The sequence below is a fragment of the Onthophagus taurus genome, chromosome 6 (assembly GCF_036711975.1).
Source record: "Onthophagus taurus isolate NC chromosome 6, IU_Otau_3.0, whole genome shotgun sequence".
Taxonomy (NCBI): domain Eukaryota; kingdom Metazoa; phylum Arthropoda; class Insecta; order Coleoptera; family Scarabaeidae; genus Onthophagus; species Onthophagus taurus.
In genome coordinates, this window is record NC_091971.1 from 15,429,897 (window position 1) to 15,452,412 (window position 22,516).

At 30.1% G+C, this 22,516-nt stretch overlaps 3 protein-coding genes across 4 annotated transcripts; 2 read left to right on the forward strand and 1 right to left on the reverse strand.

The window, feature by feature from the left end:
- The first annotated feature begins 163 nt into the window (after window positions 1–163).
- LOC111418649 (transmembrane protein 26) lies at window positions 164–6,793 on the forward strand. The gene is made up of 7 exons (XM_071196500.1): window positions 164–240; window positions 286–357; window positions 402–424; window positions 538–710; window positions 759–915; window positions 976–1,153; window positions 5,974–6,793. Exons 1-7 carry the CDS (start codon window positions 164–166, stop codon window positions 6,635–6,637), a joined length of 1,344 nt encoding a protein of 447 aa, XP_071052601.1. The 3' UTR covers window positions 6,638–6,793.
- An 11,449-nt stretch (window positions 6,794–18,242) lies between these two features.
- Window positions 18,243–19,378, reverse strand: LOC111418646 (flexible cuticle protein 12-like). Its single transcript, XM_023051267.2, has 3 exons — window positions 18,898–19,378; window positions 18,714–18,832; window positions 18,243–18,647 (listed from the first exon to the last, which is right to left on the reverse strand). Exons 1-3 carry the CDS (start codon window positions 18,904–18,906, stop codon window positions 18,455–18,457), a joined length of 321 nt encoding a protein of 106 aa, XP_022907035.1. The 5' UTR covers window positions 18,907–19,378; the 3' UTR covers window positions 18,243–18,454.
- Window positions 19,379–19,532: 154 nt separating this feature from the next.
- LOC111418648 (endocuticle structural glycoprotein SgAbd-5-like) lies at window positions 19,533–20,530 on the forward strand. 2 transcript variants are annotated; one of them, XM_023051269.2, is made up of 4 exons: window positions 19,533–19,745; window positions 19,843–20,059; window positions 20,116–20,213; window positions 20,269–20,530. In XM_023051269.2, exons 2-4 carry the CDS (start codon window positions 20,051–20,053, stop codon window positions 20,456–20,458), a joined length of 297 nt encoding a protein of 98 aa, XP_022907037.1. In that variant the 5' UTR covers window positions 19,533–19,745; window positions 19,843–20,050; the 3' UTR covers window positions 20,459–20,530. The 2 variants fall into 2 exon arrangements, with proteins under 2 accessions (XP_022907037.1, XP_071052475.1); XM_071196374.1 differs by lacking the exon at window positions 19,533–19,745 and having other exon boundaries at window positions 19,825–20,059.
- The last annotated feature ends 1,986 nt before the right edge of the window (window positions 20,531–22,516 follow it).

Here is a 22,516-nt window from a genome sequence, read left to right on the forward strand (position 1 = left end):
CGGATATGTCAGATGGGTGCCGATATTACACGAACATTACCGAATGTACCGACCGAGTTTCCAATTTGACATTGAACGCCATCTACAACTTAATTCTAAAATAGGCAGCTTTAGGTTTAAATGAAAAAGTTGTTTTGAGAATAAAATTGGAAATTTTATTAATATGGGTACACTTTTAGCCATTTTAAAGGCTATATTTACACGATTAGTGTTTGCCGGGCATGGTTTTATAGCAATTTGGCAAGTTACTTTGTTTAAAAAAAATTATTTTTATTGGTATTTAAGTTCACCGATTATCTTGTTGTTTTTCGAAGGGCTTTTTACGTTAGCTATTAAAGAAACTCAAGAGTGGAAATGGTAAGTTATTATTATTTTTAAATTAGATTAATTTTTTTACTTAGTTATGATTTGTTTTTATTCCTTGGTTATTCATATTTGTAGAGATTATTAGCTTAAAAGCTCTTGGCGATTGACAAGTTCATTTCCGGTTGTGTTTTGTCCCATTTGAAAAACGATCAATTTTCGGAAGCTCTTAAGGAATCCTTTTTAGGTTCTGCCCGTCGGTTTTCCTTTACTTATTAAGTGTCATCCCTTCGATTTGGTTATTGGAATTAGAAAAAATCGATAAGAACCACAAGATAAAGGGTGATTTTCTTAATGTAACTTTAAACACAAAAGAAAATCTTAAAGAACTCAACAATTTAATTGGGGTATTTGCTTAAATGTTACTTTTTTGTTCATAAAAAAAATATTTTTAGGTTGAAATTGAGCTCCCTGAAATTAATTTAAGCACTGAAACATGGATTACAGTTATTGAACAGTTTTTGATGTTAATTTTAATCATTGGACGGTGGATGTTACCTAAAGGAGAATTGACTAGGGATCAATTAAGTCAATTGTTGCTTGTTTATATCGGTTGTTATTTGTTTATTTATTTATTTTTTGGGTTTAAAGAAGTTTTTGGATTTATTTCAGGCACTGCAGCTGATATAATTGAATTTTTCGACTCTTTTAAAGACGAAAAAGTAGCAATGCACCCAATATTAGTACTTTTAACTCTCAGTATTTGGTCGTGGAGTTTACTCCAATTCACCGTTGTTTTAACAGCCACTAAATCAAGAAAGTCGAGATTAACTACAGCGTCTTCGATTAAGTAAACTACTTCAAATTACAGTAAAACCTCGATATAACGGGCAAAATATTACCAATTTCTTTTATTATTTTGAAAAAATCATGAAAAATCGAATTCTTAAGATTTCGTAATGAAATTTTCGGAACTTATAGCGAAACGTATGATCGTTATCATGCACAAAGCCGCACTTGAAAATCTCTATTAGTAGTATAGTTTTTGAACTCAATCTCAATTAATAACGTTACCAACTTTTCTTATTATTTTGAAAAAATCATGAAAAATCGAATTCTTAACATTTTTTAAAGAAATTTTCGGATCTTGTAGTGAAACATATGATCTTTTTCATGAACAAAACCGCACTTGAAAATCTCTCTTCGTTCCTGAGATAATAGTTTTTGAACTCAACCTCAACGTATAACATTACCAACTGCTTTCATTATTTTGAAAAATCATGAAAAATCGAATTCTAAACATTTCTTAATGAAATTTTCAGAACTTATAGCGAAACGTATGATCTTTATCATGCACAAAGCCGCACTTGAAAATCTCTATTCGTTCCTGAGATAATAGTTTTTGAACTCAACCTCAATTTATAACGTTACCAACTTTTTCATTGTTTTGAAAAATCATGAAATATCGAATTCTTAACATTTCTTAATGAAATTTTCAGAACTTATAGCGAAACGTATGATCCTTTTCATGAACAAAGCCGTACTTGAAAATCTCTATTCGTTCCTGAGATAATAGTTTTTGAACTCAACCTCAATTTATAAAGTTACCAACTTTTTTCATTATTTTGAAAAAATCATGAAAAATCGAATTCTTAAGATTTCTTAATGAAATTTACTGAACTTATAGCGAAATGTATGATCTTTTTCATAAACAAAGCCGCACTTGAAAATCTCTATTCGTTCCTGAGATAATAGCTTTTGAACTCAACCTCAATTCATAACGTTATAAACTTTTTTCATTATTTTGAAAAATTCATTAAATTTCGAATTCTTAACATTTCTTAATGAAATTTTCGGAACTTGTAGTGAAACGTATGATCTTTTTCACGAACAAAGGCGCACTTGAAAATCTCTATTGGTTCCTGAGATAATAATTTTTGAACTCAGCCTCAATTAATGACGTTACCAACTTTTTTCATTATTTTGAAAAATTCATGAAAAATCGAATTCTTAACATTTCTTAATGAAATTTTCAGAACTTATAGCGAAACGTATGATCTTTTTCATGAACAAAGCCGCACTTGAAAATCTGTATTCGTTCCTGAGATAATAGTTTTTGAACTCAACCTCAATTTATAAAGTTACCAACTTTTTTCATTATTTTGAAAAAATCATGAAAAATCGAATTCTTAAGATTTCTTAATGAAATTTACTGAACTTATAGCGAAATGTATGATCTTTTTCATAAACAAAGCCGCACTTGAAAATCTCTATTCGTTCCTGAGATAATAGCTTTTGAACTCAACCTCAATTCATAACGTTATAAACTTTTTTCATTATTTTGAAAAATTCATGAAATTTCGAATTCTTAACATTTCTTAATGAAATTTTCGGAACTTGTAGTGAAACGTATGATCTTTTTCATAAACAAAGGCGCACTTGAAAATCTCTGTTCGTTCCTGAGATAATAGTTTTTAAACTCAACCTCAACGTATGACATTACCAACTGTTTTCAGTGTTTTGAAAAAATCATGAAAAATCGCATTCTTAACATTTCTTAATGAAAGTTTCGGAACTTATAACGAAACGTATGATCTTTATCATGCACAAAGCCGCACTTGAAAATCTCTATTCGTTCCTGACATAATAGTTTTTGAACTCAATCTCAATTAATAACGTTACCAACTTTTCTTATTATTTTGAAAAAATCATGAAAAATCTAATTCTTAACATTTCTTAATGAATTTTTCGAATCTTGTAGTGAAACGTATGATCTTTTTCATGAACAAAGCCGCACTTGAAAATCTCTATTCGTTCCAGAGTTTTTGAACTCAACCTCAATTTGTGACGTTACCAACTTTTTTCATTATTTTGAAAAAATCATGAAAATTGCAATTCTTAAGATTTCTTAATGAAATTTTCGGAGCTTATAGCGAAACGTATGATCTTTTTCATGAACAAAGCCGCACTTGAAAATCTCTATTGGTTCCTGAGATAATAGTTTTTGAACTCAACCTCAATTTGTAACGTTGAAAATTATTTTCGTTATTTTGAAAAAATCATGAAAAATCGAATTCTTAAGATTTTTTAATGAAATTTTCGGAGCTTATAGCGAAACGTATGATCTTTTTCATGAACAAAGTCGCACTTGAAAATCTCTATTCGCTCCTGAGGTAATAGTTTTTGGACTCAACCTCAATTTATGCAATAATTGCAATAGGATATATCCATTTTCACCATGTGTTAATATTTTAAAAGGAAAATTAAGTAATGATACTTTAGTGATAATTTATTAATTTATTGTCTATAAACTCCACTCTTGGATAATAGAGGTGTTCTGTCTTTGTTGTTAACCAACAAGTTTCTAATGGTGTTCTTGTTCTTGAAAGACATTATTATATTGTTATTGTGAAATATTCTTTTGATTTTGTAGGAAAGGTCTCCCGGGAAGTTAGTCGATCTGTAAGTAGTTTCTGCGTTTTTTGTATTGTCGTGAAGAGAAGCTGTTTTTTCTAAGTCAAGTTTCCTTTGTATTTTTGCAGTAAGTCTTTGAATTTGTTGGTGTGGAAAACCATTTTTGGTAGCAATTTGTTTGATAATTTGGAATTCCTTTTGTATTTCTTGTTATTCTAGATTCGAGGTGAAGACTCTATGTATATACGATCTAAAAGCTGCAAATTTTTGGTTGTGATCGTGGTACGAATCATATGGTATAATAGTATCTACTGGTTTGGGTAGGTTTTCTGTATATATCAAATTTTATTTTATTTTGACAATGTTCAAGTGTGAAATCGAGAAAATTGATCTTGTTTTCGATTTCAGTTTCCACTTTAAAATTAATTTTGGGGTGCAGTCTATTTATGTATTCGTGAAGGTTGTTGACCTGATGTTCATCTTTAATAAAAACCAGAACGTCATCGACGATCTTATCCATGTTATGATTTCTGTAAGATAAGGATTGTTATTGTTGATAATATAATTTTTCTCTAGATCATCCATAAATAGGTCAGCCATGGTTCCACTTAATAGGAATCTATTAATAACTTTACCAATTTTGTTCGTTATTTTGAAAAAATCATAAAAAATCGAATTCTTAAGATTTCTTAATGAAATTTTCAGAACTTATAGCGAAACGTATGATCTTTTTCATGAATAAAGCCGCACTTCAAAATCTCTATTCGTTCCTGAGATAATAGTCTTTGAACTCAACCTCAATCAATAACGTTACCAACTTTTTCCATTATTTTGAGAAAATCATGAAAAATCAAATTCTTAACATTTTTTAATGAAATTTTCGGAACTTGTAGTAAAACGTATGATCTTTTTCATGAACAAAGCCTCACTTGAAAATCTCTATTCGTTCCTGAGATAATAGTTTTTGAACTCAACCTCAATTTATAACGTTGCGAACCTTTTTCATTGTTTTGAAAAAATCATGAAAAATCGAATTCTTAACATTTCTTAATGAAATTTTCAGAACTTATAGCGAAACGTATGATCTTTTTCATGAATAAAGCCGCACTTCAAAATCTCTATTCGTTCCTGAGATAATAGTCTTTGAACTCAACCTCAATCAATAACGTTACCAACTTTTTCCATTATTTTGAGAAAATCATGAAAAATCAAATTCTTAACATTTTTTAATGAAATTTTCGGAACTTGTAGTAAAACGTATGATCTTTTTCATGAACAAAGCCTCACTTGAAAATCTCTATTCGTTCCTGAGATAATAGTTTTTGAACTCAACCTCAATTTATAACGTTGCGAACCTTTTTCATTGTTTTGAAAAAATCATGAAAAATCGAATTCTTAACATTTCTTAATGAAATTTTTAGAACTTATAACGAAACGTAGGATCTTTTTCATGAACAAAGCCGCACTTGAAAATCTCTATTGGTTCCTGAGATAATAATTTTTGAACTCAGCCTCAATTAATGACGTTACCAACTTTTTTCATTATTTTGAAAAAATCACGAAAAATCGAATTCTTAACATTTCTTAATGAAATTTTTGAAACTTATAGCGAAATGTATGGTCTTTTTCATGAACAAAGCCGCACTTGAAAATCTCTATTGGTTCCTGAGATAATAATTTTTGAACTCAGCCTCAATTAATGACGTTACCAACTTTTTTCATTATTTTGAAAAAATCATGAAAAATCGAATTCTTAACATATCTTAATGAAATTTTCGGAACTTATAGCGAAATGTATGATCTTTTTCATGAACAAAGCCGCACTTGAAAATCTCTATTCATTCCTGAGATAATAGTTTTTGAACACAACCCAATTAACGTTACCAACTTTTTGTATTATTTGTGTTATTCAACGTTATATTGTTGGATATTTTTATTAAACAAAAACTAGAAATAACACGAGCTAGAACTAGAAACATTCGACTTTAGCAGTCTTAAGACACGCACGGCTAACCTCGATCAAGATCTTTATTTTATATTATGAACTTTAAGTCTAAACTAACAACATTACAAAACACGAATGGAATAAATTAAGCATTTATTGCTTATCTATCCGTGACGTCACGAACGGCCCTTCGAGCTGTTCACCTGATCTCAAAATATAGCACTTCTCTAGATTCCTTCCCCGTATTAATCTGTTATATCGAGATTTTACTGTATTAAAAACAATTTCAAATTATTAATTTATATTTTTAGTACAAACAATTATTGTTGTGGAATCGACGTTTGCGGCATAGTAATTAACATAACATTACAAGACGCTCCATTTCTAGTTTTTCGATTATTATTAATAACCCATTTTAATATTATTTCGTACATGAATATTTTTTTCACTTGTAAAAACACGTTGGTGATCATTCTACAATTATACAGACTTCAGGTTGTTTATAGTGAAAGTAAAAAGCAACGTAAAAAGAAAAGGGTAACGGAAGATTTTGAATTAACCAGTATTTCTATTATTTCAAAAGATGAAAATTGTAAAATTACTAAAAAAAAGAAAATTAATAAATCGAATAAGTCATCATCTGCTCGGCAGAACAAAAGAAATCAACGGGATGTAAGTGATTCTGAAGAAGAGTCTTTTGAAAAACCTCGGCATAAAAAGTTAAAAAATCCTCGTAAAGATACTGGATATTCAACTGGAAGTTCTCCGACGAATAAAAAGCATTATGAGAGTAAGAAAAAAAGACAACGTTTTGATGAAGAAGATGAAGATGTTTGTTATAAAAAAGGGAAAGAATCAAAAAATACTTCAGGAAGTGAGGATGAACCAAAAAAAGTTTCGAATAAGTCAAGAAAACTCGGAAGAAACATGAAAAATAAACATGTCCCAAGAAATGAGTCGTCAAGTGATGACTGACGCCATCAAATGGCCATTATGGCTATATTTTGCTTGTACATTTTCATTTTTATATGTTGCTTAATTTTTATTTATTGTGGAATTAATACCGAAGGGTTAATTATTGCTAAAATATATGATAATAAAGGAGTTAAGTTAATATCTAATCAGAGTAATTAAAAATAGGATTTATAAGAAAATTGTAGTAAATTTATTATTATTAAATTTATAATTAGTAATATTAAAACATTAAATGTTTATTAGTAGTAATAACCGTTGTTTATTTTGCTTTCCATAATAATGGGTCTGATATAGTTAACTGAAAATTGCAGCAGATATAGAGTTGGTTAAACTACAAAATATCTTTCGCAAATTTACCATAAATGATTTAAGTATGTGTCATTTGGGTTGCCTATGTGTATTTAAATGTTTTAATGACACAAGAAAAGAATACATTTTTTAGAAATAAATATAAAATCCAGTTCTTGGAATATGAGTATAAAAATTTCCCAAAGTGTTAATAAGAGCGTCCTCTTTCCAATGAACTAACACGTTTTGAAAAATAACTTTTAGTTTTTGAGAAAACAATATTTGAAGTTTTGATAAAATTTTCGCTGTTGCAATTTTCATCGATAACTTTCAAAATTCGCTATACAATTAATTTGTTGAAGGATCCTTGTGGAAATATCACCAATTATTAATTAAGGTATCCTCTTCTTAATGCAACAAGCCGTTTTGAAAAATCACTTTTAGTTCTTGAGAAATAAATTTTTGAAATAATCGACAATTTTTTCGAATTTTGCAATTTTCGCCGATTAAGTTTTAAAAATTCGTATAAAATCAACTTCTTGGAATGTGAGTATGAAAATTTCCCAAAGTGTTAATAAGAGTGTCCTCTTTCCAATGAACCAACACGTTTTGAAAAATAACTTTTAGTTTTTGAGAAAACAATATTTGAAGTTTTGATAAAATTTTCGATGTTGCAATTTTTATAGATAATTTTCAAAATTCGCTATTAAATTAATTTCTTGAAGGATCCTTGTGGAAATATCACCAATTATTAATTAAGGTATCCTCTTTTTAATGCAACAAGCGGCTTTGAAAAATCGCTTTTAGTTTTTGAGAAATAAATTTTTGAAATAATCGACAATTTTTTCGAATTTTGCAATTTTCGCCGATTAAGTTTTAAAAATTCGTATAAAATCAACTTCTTGGAATGTGAGTATGAAAATTTCCCAAAGTGTTAATAAGAGTGTCCTCTTTCCAATGAACCAACACGTTTTGAAAAATAACTTTTAGTTTTTGAGAAAACAATATTTGAAGTTTTGATAAAATTTTCGATGTTGCAATTTTCATAGATAATTTTCAAAATTCGCTATTAAATTAATTTCTTGAAGGATCCTTGTGGAAATATCACCAATTATTAATTAAGGTATCCTCTTTTTAATGCAACAAGCGGCTTTGAAAAATCGCTTTTAGTTTTTGAGAAATAAATTTTTGAAATGATCCACAATTTTTTCGAATTTTTTAATTTTCGCTGATTAAGTTTTAAAAATTCGTATAAAATGCAGTTCTTGGAAAATGAGTATGAAAATTTCCCAAAGTGTTAATAAGAGTGTCCTCTTTCCAATGAACCAACACGTTTTGAAAAATAACTTTTAATTTTTGAGAAAACAATATTTGAAGTTTTGATAAAATTTTCGATGTTGCAATTTTCATCGCTATCTTTTAAAATTCGCTATACAATTAATTTGTTGAAGGATCCTTGTGGAAATATCACCAATTATTAATTAAGGTATCCTCTTCTTAATGCAACAAGCCGTTTTGAAAAATCACTTTTAGTTCTTGAGAAATAAATTTTTGAAATAATCGACAATTTTTTCGAATTTTGCAATTTTCGCCGATTAAGTTTTAAAAATTCGTATAAAATCAACTTCTTGGAATGTGAGTATGAAAATTTCCCAAAGTGTTAATAAGAGTGTCCTCTTTCCAATGAACCAACACGTTTTGAAAAATAACTTTTAGTTTTTGAGAAAACAATATTTGAAGTTTTGATAAAATTTTCGATGTTGCAATTTTCATCGCTATCTTTTAAAATTCGCTATACAATTAATTTGTTGAAGGATCCTTGTGGAAATATCACCAATTATTAATTAAGGTATCCTCTTCTTAATGCAACAAGCCGTTTTGAAAAATCACTTTTAGTTCTTGAGAAATAAATTTTTGAAATAATCGAAAATTTTTTCGAATTTTGCAATTTTCGCCGATTAAGTTTTAAAAATTCGTATAAAATCAACTTCTTGGAATGTGAGTATGAAAATTTCCCAAAGTGTTAATAAGAGTGTCCTCTTTCCAATGAACCAACACGTTTTGAAAAATAACTTTTAATTTTTGAGAAAACAATATTTGAAGTTTTGATAAAATTTTCGATGTTGCAATTTTCATCGCTATCTTTTAAAATTCGCTATACAATTAATTTGTTGAAGGATCCTTGTGGAAATATCACCAATTATTAATTAAGGTATCCTCTTCTTAATGCAACAAGCCGTTTTGAAAAATCACTTTTAGTTCTTGAGAAATAAATTTTTGAAATAATCGACAATTTTTTCGAATTTTGCAATTTTCGCCGATTAAGTTTTAAAAATTCGTATAAAATCAACTTCTTGGAATGTGAGTATGAAAATTTCCCAAAGTGTTAATAAGAGTGTCCTCTTTCCAATGAACCAACACGTTTTGAAAAATAACTTTTAGTTTTTGAGAAAACAATATTTGAAGTTTTTATAAAATTTTCGATGTTGCAATTTTCATAGATAATTTTCAAAATTCGCTATTAAATTAATTTCTTGAAGGATCCTTGTGGAAATATCACCAATTATTAATTAAGGTATCCTCTTTTTAATGCAACAAGCGGCTTTGAAAAATCGCTTTTAGTTTTTGAGAAATAAATTTTTGAAATGATCCACAATTTTTTCGAATTTTTTAATTTTCGCCGATTAAGTTTTAAAAATTCGTATAAAATGCAGTTCTTGGAAAATGAGTATGAAAATTTCCCAAAGTGTTAATAACAGTGTCCTCTTTCCAATGAACCAACACGTTTTGAAAAATAAGTTTTAGTTTTTGAGAAAATAATACTTGAAGTTTTGATAAAATTTTCGATGTTGCAATTTTCATCGATAGCTTTCAAAATTCGCTATAAAATTCATTTCTTGAAGTATCTTTGTGGAAATGTCACCAATTATTAATTAAAGTATCCTATTTTTAATGCAACAAGCCGTTTTGTAAAATCGCTTTTAGTTTTTGAGAAATAAATTTTTGAAATGATCGACAATTTTTTCGAATTTTGCAACTATCCCTTCCATCGCTACTGTTAACTATTTTTTTAAAAACATATCAATGTGGTGATGAAGAGGAGAGGAAGAGATGCAGAATAAAGAAAGCTGCAAATACTCCCTAAATAAAATAGATAAGATTAAGCATAACATATTTCGTGATAATAATAATTCCAAAGAAATAAAACTTAACGTATTAAAACTTTTATTGAACATTCAAAATCATGGTTGGATATTTTAATAAAACTAGATTTCTACCATTTAGTTTTAATTTAGCTGTTGCAACTTCACGATAGATGACTCTTTGATACATTCCGATTAAAATTTATCACACAAATAAGTTGTAATATTTGTCCTTAAAAAGAATAAAATAAATGTGCTTCCTTAAAAAAAATCTGTTATTATTACCTATTAATACAAGAAGCGATTATAGTTTACTTTGTATTTATAACATTTTTTAGAGTAATTTTCTTTTAATTACATCCGGATCTATAATCATTAAATAACTCGTCGGACCTTGTACAACTTTTAAAGTTCATCCAAACACAAAAAAAAATGGTAAATACTATAGAAAAAGAAACGACCGACCGGCGCGACGGGAAAAGTAACGTCAAGGTTATAGAACTGAAAAGATGTACAACGTGAGGATCAGTTTGTTTTCTACGACTACTTCAGGTCAATAAATAAACGGTATTGGCATAGAATAAGATTCTATTAGGTATGTGGTACAACACCTGCCGCAAATCGTTGAGCAATAACCGTTTAGCTACTTAATGTCGATTGTTACTGTTGCTTCTGGTGTAGTTGTTTTTTTCAATGGTTGCGTTTACTAGTATAAATGTATTTAAAAGCGGTAAATCGAGGACTACAGTTTACTGTTAACACGAAACTTTCGATTACATAAAATTTCGCAAAATTTAAAATGATAAAATCGAGTGCGTAAGAAGCTTGTGAGTTTTATTGTCGAATCGAATCGCTAAACGATAAAATCTGAATTACTATTTCACAATTTCGCATTAGGTTGGATATTGAAATTTACCACAAACTTAAAGAGATGGACGCGTCATATCTTGTAATTCCAGATGAATCCATCCTTTGGTATTTGCAACTCATACCAGATAAGGTCAACTATTTTGTTGAGAGAATCTTCAACAAACAAATACCATCTTCTCTTGTAGTCGATCACGACATGATTTTCTATGGAATTCCAAGATTAACATTTTAATCTAAAAGATTATTTTGAATTAGCATTTCGATTGAAATCGAATGGGAAAAGTTAATATTAAAAAATGTAGATTATCTAATCAGAATAATGTAAATTGAACGTTATACTATTTTCGTTTTTTTTATAAGAGATTATTTTAATTAAAAAAAAATCTGGTTACGATGTGTGGAAACACCTCTCGGTATTGTTTATAGAACATCGTGCAACGGAATTACATAAAAATTTTAAACGATTCAATGTAAATCAGTTCAGATTTTAGGTCAAAAGAATGTTCCCAGTCTACAAAAACGTCTTTTAAACCTACTTTAAACTGAAAAAAATCTTCACAAGAATTCTTGAATATTTATATGACATTGATGTCAGTCAGTAGAAAATTTATTTAAAAACGATGGGTATTTCAACTTTTAATGAATGTATTTTGTATTTTACTTATTGCGTTTATGAAATCAGCTGTAAGTTATATAAGGTATATAATTAAGTTTAAGTATTAGTTCAGATTAAAAATTGTATAATTAAATATTTAAATGCTTTTCTCGATTATAAATTATGGAGAAAGGTTAACTGATTTTTTTATGTAACTTAATATCTCTTCTTTGTACTTGTAAATTACTTCTTATACTTACTAAAATCTAGATTTCAAAGATAGCATATAATTTTATTTGAAATATTCGTTATAAAAAATTTATTGGATATAATTGAAAAATCGCATTCTTTTTGGTTTGAAAATTCCACTCGACGTCTATGAATAATATATAAGCAATCCAGATACGGATGATACATTAGTTTGACTTGTTGCTTGGAATGTGCTGCTTCTATTTCTGTCACAAAGGGTAGTTATATCAAACTTAACTACTACTTCGGTTTTATTAAAGTTTAATTGCAGATTGTTTATTTCTATTGTCTTAGTAATTGTAACCTCAAGGGTATTATTCTCTCAGTAGATTACCGAAGTATGATCCGCATACAATGCAACCGGTAGATCCACCGCCTTAGGCAACAAATTGATGTGTATAATAACCTCGTTTGATGGGTGTATAATCAGAACTACAAGTTTCATCGCTCCTGTTAACACACGTTAGATTTCAGGACATTTTTATGGTATTATATCGCTTTTATGAATTGAGTTGCTCTTCCTAGAATAGTTTCCCAATTCTTAGAATAAACAATTTATACTTTATTTATACAGAGAGGATTTTAAATCTTATATCATTAATAAAATTATTAATCAACGTAACAATTTTCATATGGTATTTTCAAGCAATTTATTTATCATTGCGAAAATCATATCTAACACTTTCACCAATGATTGAAAAATATATGAAATAAAGACAATATAAAAATAGAAACAATTTGAGGAGATTTCATAAAAGAAGAGATCATTCTAAACTGTTTTCAGAACAACCATTTTTTGACACCAGTTCTATATGAAAATGGTGGAACAATAATTTTGACACAAATATGATTGTCATATAAATAGTATAAATAGCTATCATATAGCAAAAACAGAAAAGACAAGTAAAACAATTTGAAGAGATTTCATAAAAGAAGAGATCATTCTAAACTGTTTTCAGAACAACCATTTTTTGACACCAGTTCTATATGAAAATGGTGGAACAATAATTTTGACACAAATATGTTTGTCATATAAATAGTATAAATAGCTATCATATAGCAAAAACAGAAAAGACAAGTAACGATAAGATATAAAAAGTGTATTTTATATCTAAACCCTAGAAGACTAAATTATATTTTAATAATGTTGGACAGACTTGGCTACCTGATATGGCAGCATGGTAAACCTCCTAGGTAGTAGATTATTGTGCCCTTAGGTTGTGTGCTTTAAGTTAGTGGTTCAAATGGGATAATGACTTAAATATAAGGTGTCGTATGCTGAAAGCATATCCTAGCCTCTCCTATTGAATTCTGGCTCTTACCTCCAAGCTGAGGAACCTCGGAAGCTTGAGTAACCTTGTGGAAGACGGCGGTAACTAATCCTAGTCGGAGACTAAGTTAAGACTGATAAGAGCGAAAAAAATATCTCTTCAAAAGGGGAGTTCAGAATCGGTCAACAACCCATTCTGGTATAAAAATGGTAAAAATCCTTGCTGGATGAAATAAAGACGTTTAAGTTAGCAACAGCAGCAAATGAAATTTTTGTTTTGTCCAGGATGTGCATTTTGAATCTAAGATTCGAGTCCAGCTGTAATCCTAAATTTCTAGCACACTCCCTAACACCAATACATTTACCACCAATATTGATTTTAAAATTTCCTGCAAGAGAGTCACCCCGCCTGCCAAAGAGCATAACCACTGATTTATTTGAATTTACCCGTAACGAGTCCACTAAACAGTGGATATATCTATCAGATTATTTATGTCCTCACTCAATTTAACTTTAGCAGTGGCCATGTCCGTAGTCAAGAACTATAGATAGATTTGGGAATCGTCCGCATAAAAATGTGACTCTGAATATTTCAAAACTGTCGAAAGATTAGAAGTGTAAATACAAAACAGTAGAGGCCCCAAGATAGAACCCTGGGGCACACCTGACTTCAAGCCTCGCAGTTCAGATCTCCGATCACCCAATTTAACCGCTTGTTGTCTGTCCAAATCATGCTCATAGCAGAATCATTGAACTCAATAAAGGATAAGATAGCCGATAACATCCTATGATTGACAGTATCAAAGGCCCTACTGTAGTCTAGCAGAACTAATCCAGTAAGCCTATTTTGATCCGCCGCAAACAATATGTTATCAACTATATGCGTTAATGCTGAATCGCCACTGTGGTTAGCACGAAATCCAGACTGTGTCCTAGGCAAAATATTATGTAAAATTCCCGAATTTGATCATTCATAATTTTTTCTAATACTTTAGACAAAACAAGTAAAATACTATTTGGTCGCAGGTCCGAAAATGTCATAGGATTCTTAATCTTTGGCAAAGGTGTTACCAAAGATTTCTTCCAACATTTTGGAAATATTGACCTCGATAAGCACATATTAATAATATGTGTGAAGTGAATGATGAAAGGACAACAGTAATATATCATCACAACCGAGAGTTCATCATATCCCACACTGCCAGATTTGATATTTAACAAATGGCACGCTACAATATGCTCCGAGACAGGCAAAAAAGCAAACAATTCATTAAAGGCAGACTTTTTCGTAGTATAAGCCTGAATAAAGTCTGGATCAGCGATCATTGAGTTTCCAGCAGCTTGTACAATATTATCATTAATGCCTTCAACGTCATTCAAATGATTCTTAAAAAATTCTTTTGATTTGGTAACATTCAGATGCCTTAGTGATTTCCAGAGATCCCTGGAACTTTTATTTTTAAAAGATGATTCATAGTACGTCTTCTACTCAGTCTTTATTGCGTGTGCAACGTTTTCTAAAAGATTTATATTCATTAAGTGCTAGTTCAGTTTTAAACTTTTTGTATTTGCTGTAAAAATCATTTCTCAGCCTAATCATGTCATAAATCGCATGCATCCTCCTGTATTTCATCTTATCACCACTGGTCGTTTCACATACATTTAAATATCCTCTTTGGTAACCTCTCTGCCTTCACCCAACCCAACCTTTTTTTAAGGCACCTACTGTTGGCGCCTTAGATCTTCGAGCTGGTGGAAACTTCAGATCTTCGGAAAGGAGTGTGGGACTATTCTAGCCTCGAACTACCCACTAAACCCCCCCCTCTTTTTTTTCGCTTTTGAGGGCGCCTTGGAACCGCTTTCACATAACCTCAGGAAGAACAATAATAAATCTTAATTTAATTTTTTCATTTTCTTCTCTTCTACTTCCTTTTCATTCTTTTCTTCCCTTTCCATTCGCTTTTATTTTAGGTAGGTGGCATTATATATTAAAATACATAAACATACAATTAACTTTTTGAAATTACAGCACAACTCCTCTTCTCTCAATCTTTCCGTCCTGAGCGTGACACTTACACTTTTTCCTTCACTTTCTTTTCCTTTTTCTTCCATTTCTCCGCATTTTGTGTAGGCAGTATTAGGTGATATTGGTTATTAGCCATACAAAATATTCGATTAACTTTTTGAATATAAATATAAAAAGTAGCTTACCTGGATAGGGGGGTTTAACTAAAAACTACTCTTCTCTTAATCCGTTCTTGGACATGATACTCGTTTTCGTTCTTCTTTTCCAGTTCTGTTCTTGGTTTTTTCGTTCGTTATTCTTCAGCTACATTTTGGTTGGTGCCCTCCTGTCTCTCTCTTCTCTTTCTTTCTCCATCATAACTAAGGCACGAAACTTTTGTAACAAAACGATACGATTTCCCCCCTACACTTGTTCTCAGCAGAAAATTTCATACAAAAGTTGTTCTAAATTAAATTCTAAAACGATTTTCTCAATAAAAAATATATATAAAAATATATACAGTGTGTCCCCGGATTGTGTCCCCGTAAGGTATAATTGACGATAAATATTTGGATTCAAATTCCATCTTTTGCAATTAAAGTCTGGATGTCATAAAACGAAATATAACCAAGTTTTATGTCAAATGTCCTCAAAGTACCAAAGTTAACGCAAGAAGTTTGTTAACCGTTGCAGGTAAAGTGGTCTTTCTGAGCAATGTACAACAAAAATTGATGATTTTCCACATTGCCCGTTTCCGAAAATTTTTAACAAGTCTCTTAATTGTTTTTTTTATCTACTAAAAATCCAAATTTTTCCTCAAATTGCCTTAAAACTGCATTGTAACTACTGTTCCCCAATCCATTGCACTATAAATATTTAATGTTGTAATGCAAACATGATCAAGTAATATTTAACAATAGATTAAAGCTAAACTATCAAATAATAATTGTTAGTTCACTCAGATCATTTGGTTTTATTGTAAAACGGAATATTAGAAACAAATTTTAAGAAAAAACTCATTTTTTCTTTTATATGCTAAATTAATAAAATTTGGCATATCGCTATAATTTAACATAACAAACATTTTATCTTAGTCAACTTTTGTTGTACATTGCTCAGAAAGACCACTTTACCTGCAACGGTTAACAAACTTTTTGCGTTAACTTTGGTACTTTGAGGACATTTGACGTAAAACTTGGTTATATTTCGTTTTATGACATCCAGACTTTAATTGCAAAAGATGGAATTTGAATTCAAAAATTTATCGTCAATTATACCTTACGGGGACACAATCCGGGGACACACTGTATATAAATTTTTTTTTGAGATTATGTTCTTAATTATTGATCAAATTAAAAATTTTTATTAATAATATTTGTTTAGAATTACTTCAGGAACAGTGTTTGTTAATAAAATTTTTTGCTAACTTGAAATTTTAATTTCCCTCTGAATAGTATGCTATCAAAATTATTTATCTCAACAATTATTGTTTTTATTAAAAAATGTTTTAAATAAAATTTGTTTCAATTTCGATTTTAAATCAATTATCTTAATAAAAAAATTTTACATCACTATTAATTAAGCATCTAAGTGTAATTATGTATAAAAATTTAAAAATTATTATTTTGAGGTTATCTCCTTAATTATTGATTAAATCAAAAAAAGTTGTTGACAAAGTTTGTTTAGAATTATTTAAGCAACAATTTTTGTTAACACAATTTTTTTCTAACTTGAAATTTTAATTTCCCACTGAACAGTATGGTATTCTTTTAATCAAGATTTTCTGAGAACGAGTGGAGGGGGGAAATCGTTTTGTTACAAAAGTTCCATGCCCTGATCATAACCTTAGTCACGTAATACATCACTTCTCTTCCAGTATCCTCTGTCTCTAGAAAAACTTCAGAGATACTGTTTATATTCAATTCTTTTCCGATCTTATTTTGTACATCTTGTCTTAATGCTGCGAAATGAACCCAACCCAACCCATAAGATCGCATGCATCCTCGTGTATTTCATCTTACCACGACTAGTCATTTCACATACATTTAAAAATCCTCTTTAGCAACTTCTCGTATGGGCTGTAATATTTGCATCAAAATCTACTTATGCACTGAACAGTCACCTAAATCATATCATCAGATCCAACAGAATAAATGGCAAAACGGTGTGTGAGTGACCTCTCTCGCTATTCATAAATAATGAAAGATATAAACTCTTGGGTTCAAATCGGGTGTTTGGTAATGCAATGGGAACTTATTTTTACTTTGAAAGCAATACCAATAAGTCTACAAAGTTAGTTTTAAAGACAAGATGTTCTTATTTACCTCTTTACTGAATTAGATAATGATAATAAATTTAGTTCTAGATTAACTGAACGTTCCAACAAAACCTAACGAAATTAATTAAATAAAGGACATGGCAACATTGTAGATTGGGTAATAAAATTACGATAAAATTGATGAAAAATTTCCCCACTTCACACCGAACGCGGTAATTAGCGAGTAGTAATAAGTTTTTTAATTAATTAATAATTAGTTACTGTCATCTTTTGGCACATTTGAACTTGTTTCTGAAGAAGGTTGCATCTAAAACGTTAAATGGTGTTTTAATAGACGCAGTTTTTTCTAGTTTTAGATTTATTTCTAATATGACTGACCGTGAAAGTCTACCAATTTATTATTATTTCTGTGTTTTTAAGTTATTTTTAAACTGTATTAAAATTTTGTAATTTATCTCACTTTAAAAGATTATTTAAATTATTCAAAATAATAATAGTAACTTGTTATAGGAGACAGAGACACGTGCGTGTTCCAAAAAGAGCGTTAAAATAGCATCTTACGTAATTTCTTTTTAAGACGTTTCGTTTTCTATCGTTTTTCGAGCGTTTCACAATGAGGTCCCGTTATTAAATAACGAAAATTAATCGGCTTCTCCACAATATGCGACTTGTCGAATTGCGTAATTTAGCGAAATCATCCACCTCCTTGAAATTCTACGAATCCTCTTCTTCTTCGTATAAATAAGCGATTAACAAATATCATGAGCTGGCATTCGTCTCTGACATTTAAAAACGTGTATTCCTCTAATAATAACCGTAATAGAAAATACCTTCGCATAAATAAACCAAGCTAGAGATAGGTTGTACCATTTTAGATTCCGGGGTTAGATGCTAAATAAAAATTAAATTTTTTCAAATGACTCATTTATTCAACAAAAAATTAATTCTAATTTTTTTTACATTTTTTTTACTGTACAATTATTAAAATAACAATTATTAATTACTTTTTTTTACATGTTGAGCAAATTATTTTGATTAATTACAAAAATAGGGGTAACGGGAAACTTTGGAAATTTTAGGAAAATTTTTGAATGGCTTAAAGGGTTTGTAAAAACATTTTTAAGGGGCAACTGGAAGATGGGCTCCTTGTGGTTGGAAACCGTTTTCATCAGCAATGTATTGGACAGCATAAGTTACACCATCAGGGCCAACGTATTGGAATTGACCACGAACTGCAATTGCTTCGTTTTCAGCACCTTGGTTAAGAAGTTGTCCTTGTTCTTGGGCACTAATTCCGTTACTAGTTTCGTAACTACATAATAAAACATGATTTATAAGATTATTATTGGAGACAAAAAAATGTTTAATTCTAACTTACGCATAGTTAAATCCATCAGTTCCAATATTATCGAAATCAGCTTTGACAATTACAGCATCTTTATCGCCGGAGATAGCAGCGCCCAAGGCAACAGTTAAAACGGTAGCGAAAACGATAGCCTAACAACGCGAATCGAATAAAGTGTAAATTAAAAGAAATTTATTTAATAAAAAAATAAACTTACGAATTTCATTTTTGTTGATTTGGTTTTATCGTTGAGATAATACACGTTGTTTCTATTTTTGAGTGAAACACTGACCTAATACCCCATCTGCTACCACCTTATATACCCGAGAGATCGTTTCATTTCCAAAAATTAATCCCTCCTCTTCAAAAAAAAGTAAAAGAAGAAGTAGAACCAGGATGGATCCATATTTAGTGGACGTTAACGTAACAGAAAGATATTCGGGGAGTCCTTCGACACTGATTTACATAACTCGGCCTAGGTTCTTTACGATTCTCACAAAAAAAAGATTCAAATGTCAACGTCTTCGTAGTAATCGAAGTTAGAAAAAGAGATGGATCTCTTTTGCTCTTCTTTTAAAGTAGGTATAGTTTTAAGGTCTTCGATTGTTGCAAAATCCACGACGTGTTTAGTGGTAACCTGATAAATGGGCGGGATTTGTCTTCTTCGTTTGGTACAACATCGGAAATGCTACACTTTCTCTTTGTTCGTTGGTCATCGACGTTAGATAACTTGTACGAGATAAATTTAAAAAAACATGATTTGTTATCATCAATCTAAAACAATGCTTTTATTATTCGAAATGAAAGGATTAATTTTCTACGATGAGTGATGAAGTCTTCGTTTGCATTGTAGGTGCCCTTGATATTTTCCAAGTTATTTCGAATTTATTAATACACTCATAATATATCTTCATTCTCGCTGTTAATTACAATTTTTTGTATAATAGTAGTATATAATAAAAATTCTAGACCTTGAATTGAAAGTGAGATTTTTGTTAAATATTCCAAAAGTTTATCAAACAATTACGTAATAAAATCATCGTAACACCTATCTTACACAAAAAGGTATACGTAAATTTAAATTTTAAATATTCCCATAAAAAAAGAATTTCATTCGTCCAAAACGTTAATAATTTAGTGTCTTTTCCATGCAAACGGCTAGTTTCTTGCGCAAACGAAAAGTGTGCCATTAGCTCGATGGCATTTGTATACGAAGATTCGTGCGTGAGATGACGCCCTGAAGGAAGAGAACCGCAACGGGGAGAAGACCTATCATTTTTTTCTACTTCAACATTTATCATATTCGCGCGCGACATCGTATAAATTGCACGCCATTATTAGATGACCGATTCATTCGACAAGAAACCAAAATGAAGCTCGTATGTATTATTTAATTTTATAAACATAAATTTAGGACTTTCTCTTATTTAAACAGCTAGTCGTTTTTGCCGTATTATTCTATTTTGCATCTTCAGCTTCTGTTGAAAATCCTAAAGGTCAAGTGGTTGAAGGAATTGGAGGATACAATTTTGGGTGAGTAAAGGACAAACAGGAAAAGTAATAAGAAAGAGAAAATATTGTTTTTTAGATTTGCGACTAGTAATGGAATATATGTCGAAGAGAAGGGATTGTTACAAAATGTTGGTAATTGGGATGAGGGGATTGCTGTACAAGGAAAATACGAATATACAGCACCTAATGGTGCTGTTTATATAGTAGACTACGTTGCCGATAATAATGGATTTAGACCAAAAATTCAATATAAGAAAGGACCTTAACTTAATACTTTAGTGATATTATTTAATATAAATATTAATGTAAATAAAATGTTTAATAATATAAGAGATCGAAGAAAATCTTCTTGTAGTATTGATGTGTTGATTTAACACCTCCCATTGTATCATTGTAATCTATTACCACTACAGGCTTGTTTATCACTTCCTCTCTTCATTTTTATCACTTCAATTTTTTGTCTTTGAGATCTTGCAGTATTTCATTTCTGGGTACTTTTAGGATGCCATAAACGTCCGTTTTTTTATATTACAATATCGACTAATTGTGGAGAATTGTAGAAATTATTCATTGTAAGGCAATTTCCATTGTTCAAAAGATGTTTTGCAAATGTAACCATAACTTGTGACGACACTGAAAGATTTTTAGTAAGTATGAGTTGTTTCGGAAAAGAACAAATTGCCAAGAGTTGTACATCAGTGAATTCGAGCTTAAACCAAACGGAACGTACAATTTAGATTCGCCCGAGTTAATTCGGGTTTGCGTCAAAAACACAATAATAAGTAATAGTACTACTCTTGATGGCAGAAAAGGTTGAATCGGTAGTAATACGAGTACAACATGAGTAGCTGACAACTCCAATAATGTTGAGCATTGAGTTTATCTCCGAATATTCTTTCATTCAGTTATATCTTGATAAGTCAAATCAAACGACTATGACAAAATTTTTCATTATAGCAGGATGTAGCTAAACCAATTCTTTACCATAAATCCAGATTATCGATTCTAAAAGTCAGTTGTATGTCAACCGCATACAGAAACTAATTACCAGACTTTATACAGGTAAATGAGTTAGATGTAAGTAAAGCGAATATAACCGAACTCTGGGAGGAACTGGGGACTGAACTCTCGAGACCAAACAGAAATATTCCTAGGGAGGTATGCGTAAGAATTATGGATCTGTTTAGAAGAGTGGAGCCCTGGCCAACGGCAGTTGTTGTGATGATGGCGGAGGATAATGGGAAAGTAATGGAAAGAAAGAATTTTGATGAGAAGATGGAAGAAATGGAGAAGAGGATTGAGAAAAGGATAGCAGGAGCAATGGAAATCTGGAAAGAAGCTGGGGATAGAGAGTATGAAGGCTAGAGCTTTTAAGAGGGGTGCGGGAAGCAACCTGGAAAGAGGTGATGTTGAAAAGCGTAAACAGGTTGAAAAACATGAGGATATTAATAGGGGAAGAGTCTAAATTAGTGTTATTAAATTATGTCTTTATAACAAACTTGTTATGTGTAATAGTGTTAATACTTGTTTTGTATGAAAACTTTTTTCCATCAGATGTAATTAATGAGTTATAACCGAAAATGATCAAAAACATCAAAATTATTGGGTTGGGTTGGTACTACTGATCGATGGATTAAAATAACTTATAGGATATGTTTTATGGGTTAATTCTAAAACTTTTTTATATGAAAACTTTTTTTCCATCAGATATAATTAATGAGTTATAAAAGAAAATTGATGAAAACGTCAAATTTTCTATTTTTCTTGAGTTGGGTTGGAAATGCTGATTGATAGAGTAAATATCTTTATTCAATACGTCTTATGAGTGAATTCTAAACATTTTTTGTTAAAAAAAATAATTCTCCACCATGCACAATTAATGAGTTATAACCGAAAATGATCAAAAACATCAAAATTTTGTTTTATTATTGGGTTGGGTTGGTACTACTGATCGATGTATTAAAATAACTTATTGGATATGTATTATGAGTTAATTCTAAAACTTTTTTGTATGAAAACTTTTTTTCTGTCAGATATACTTAATGAGATATAAAAGAAAATTGATGAAAACGTCAAAGCTTCTATTTTTTTTAAGTTGGGTTGGTAATGCTGATTGATGGAGTAAATATCTTTATTCAATACGTCTTATGAGTTAATTCTAATAATTTTTTGTTAAAGAAATCATTCTCCATCACGCATAATTAATGAGTTATAACCGAAAATGATCAAAGATATCAAAACTTGGTTTTATTATCGGGTTGGGTTGGTACTACTGATCGATGGATTTTAAAGTAACTTAATGGATATGCTTTATGAGTTAATTC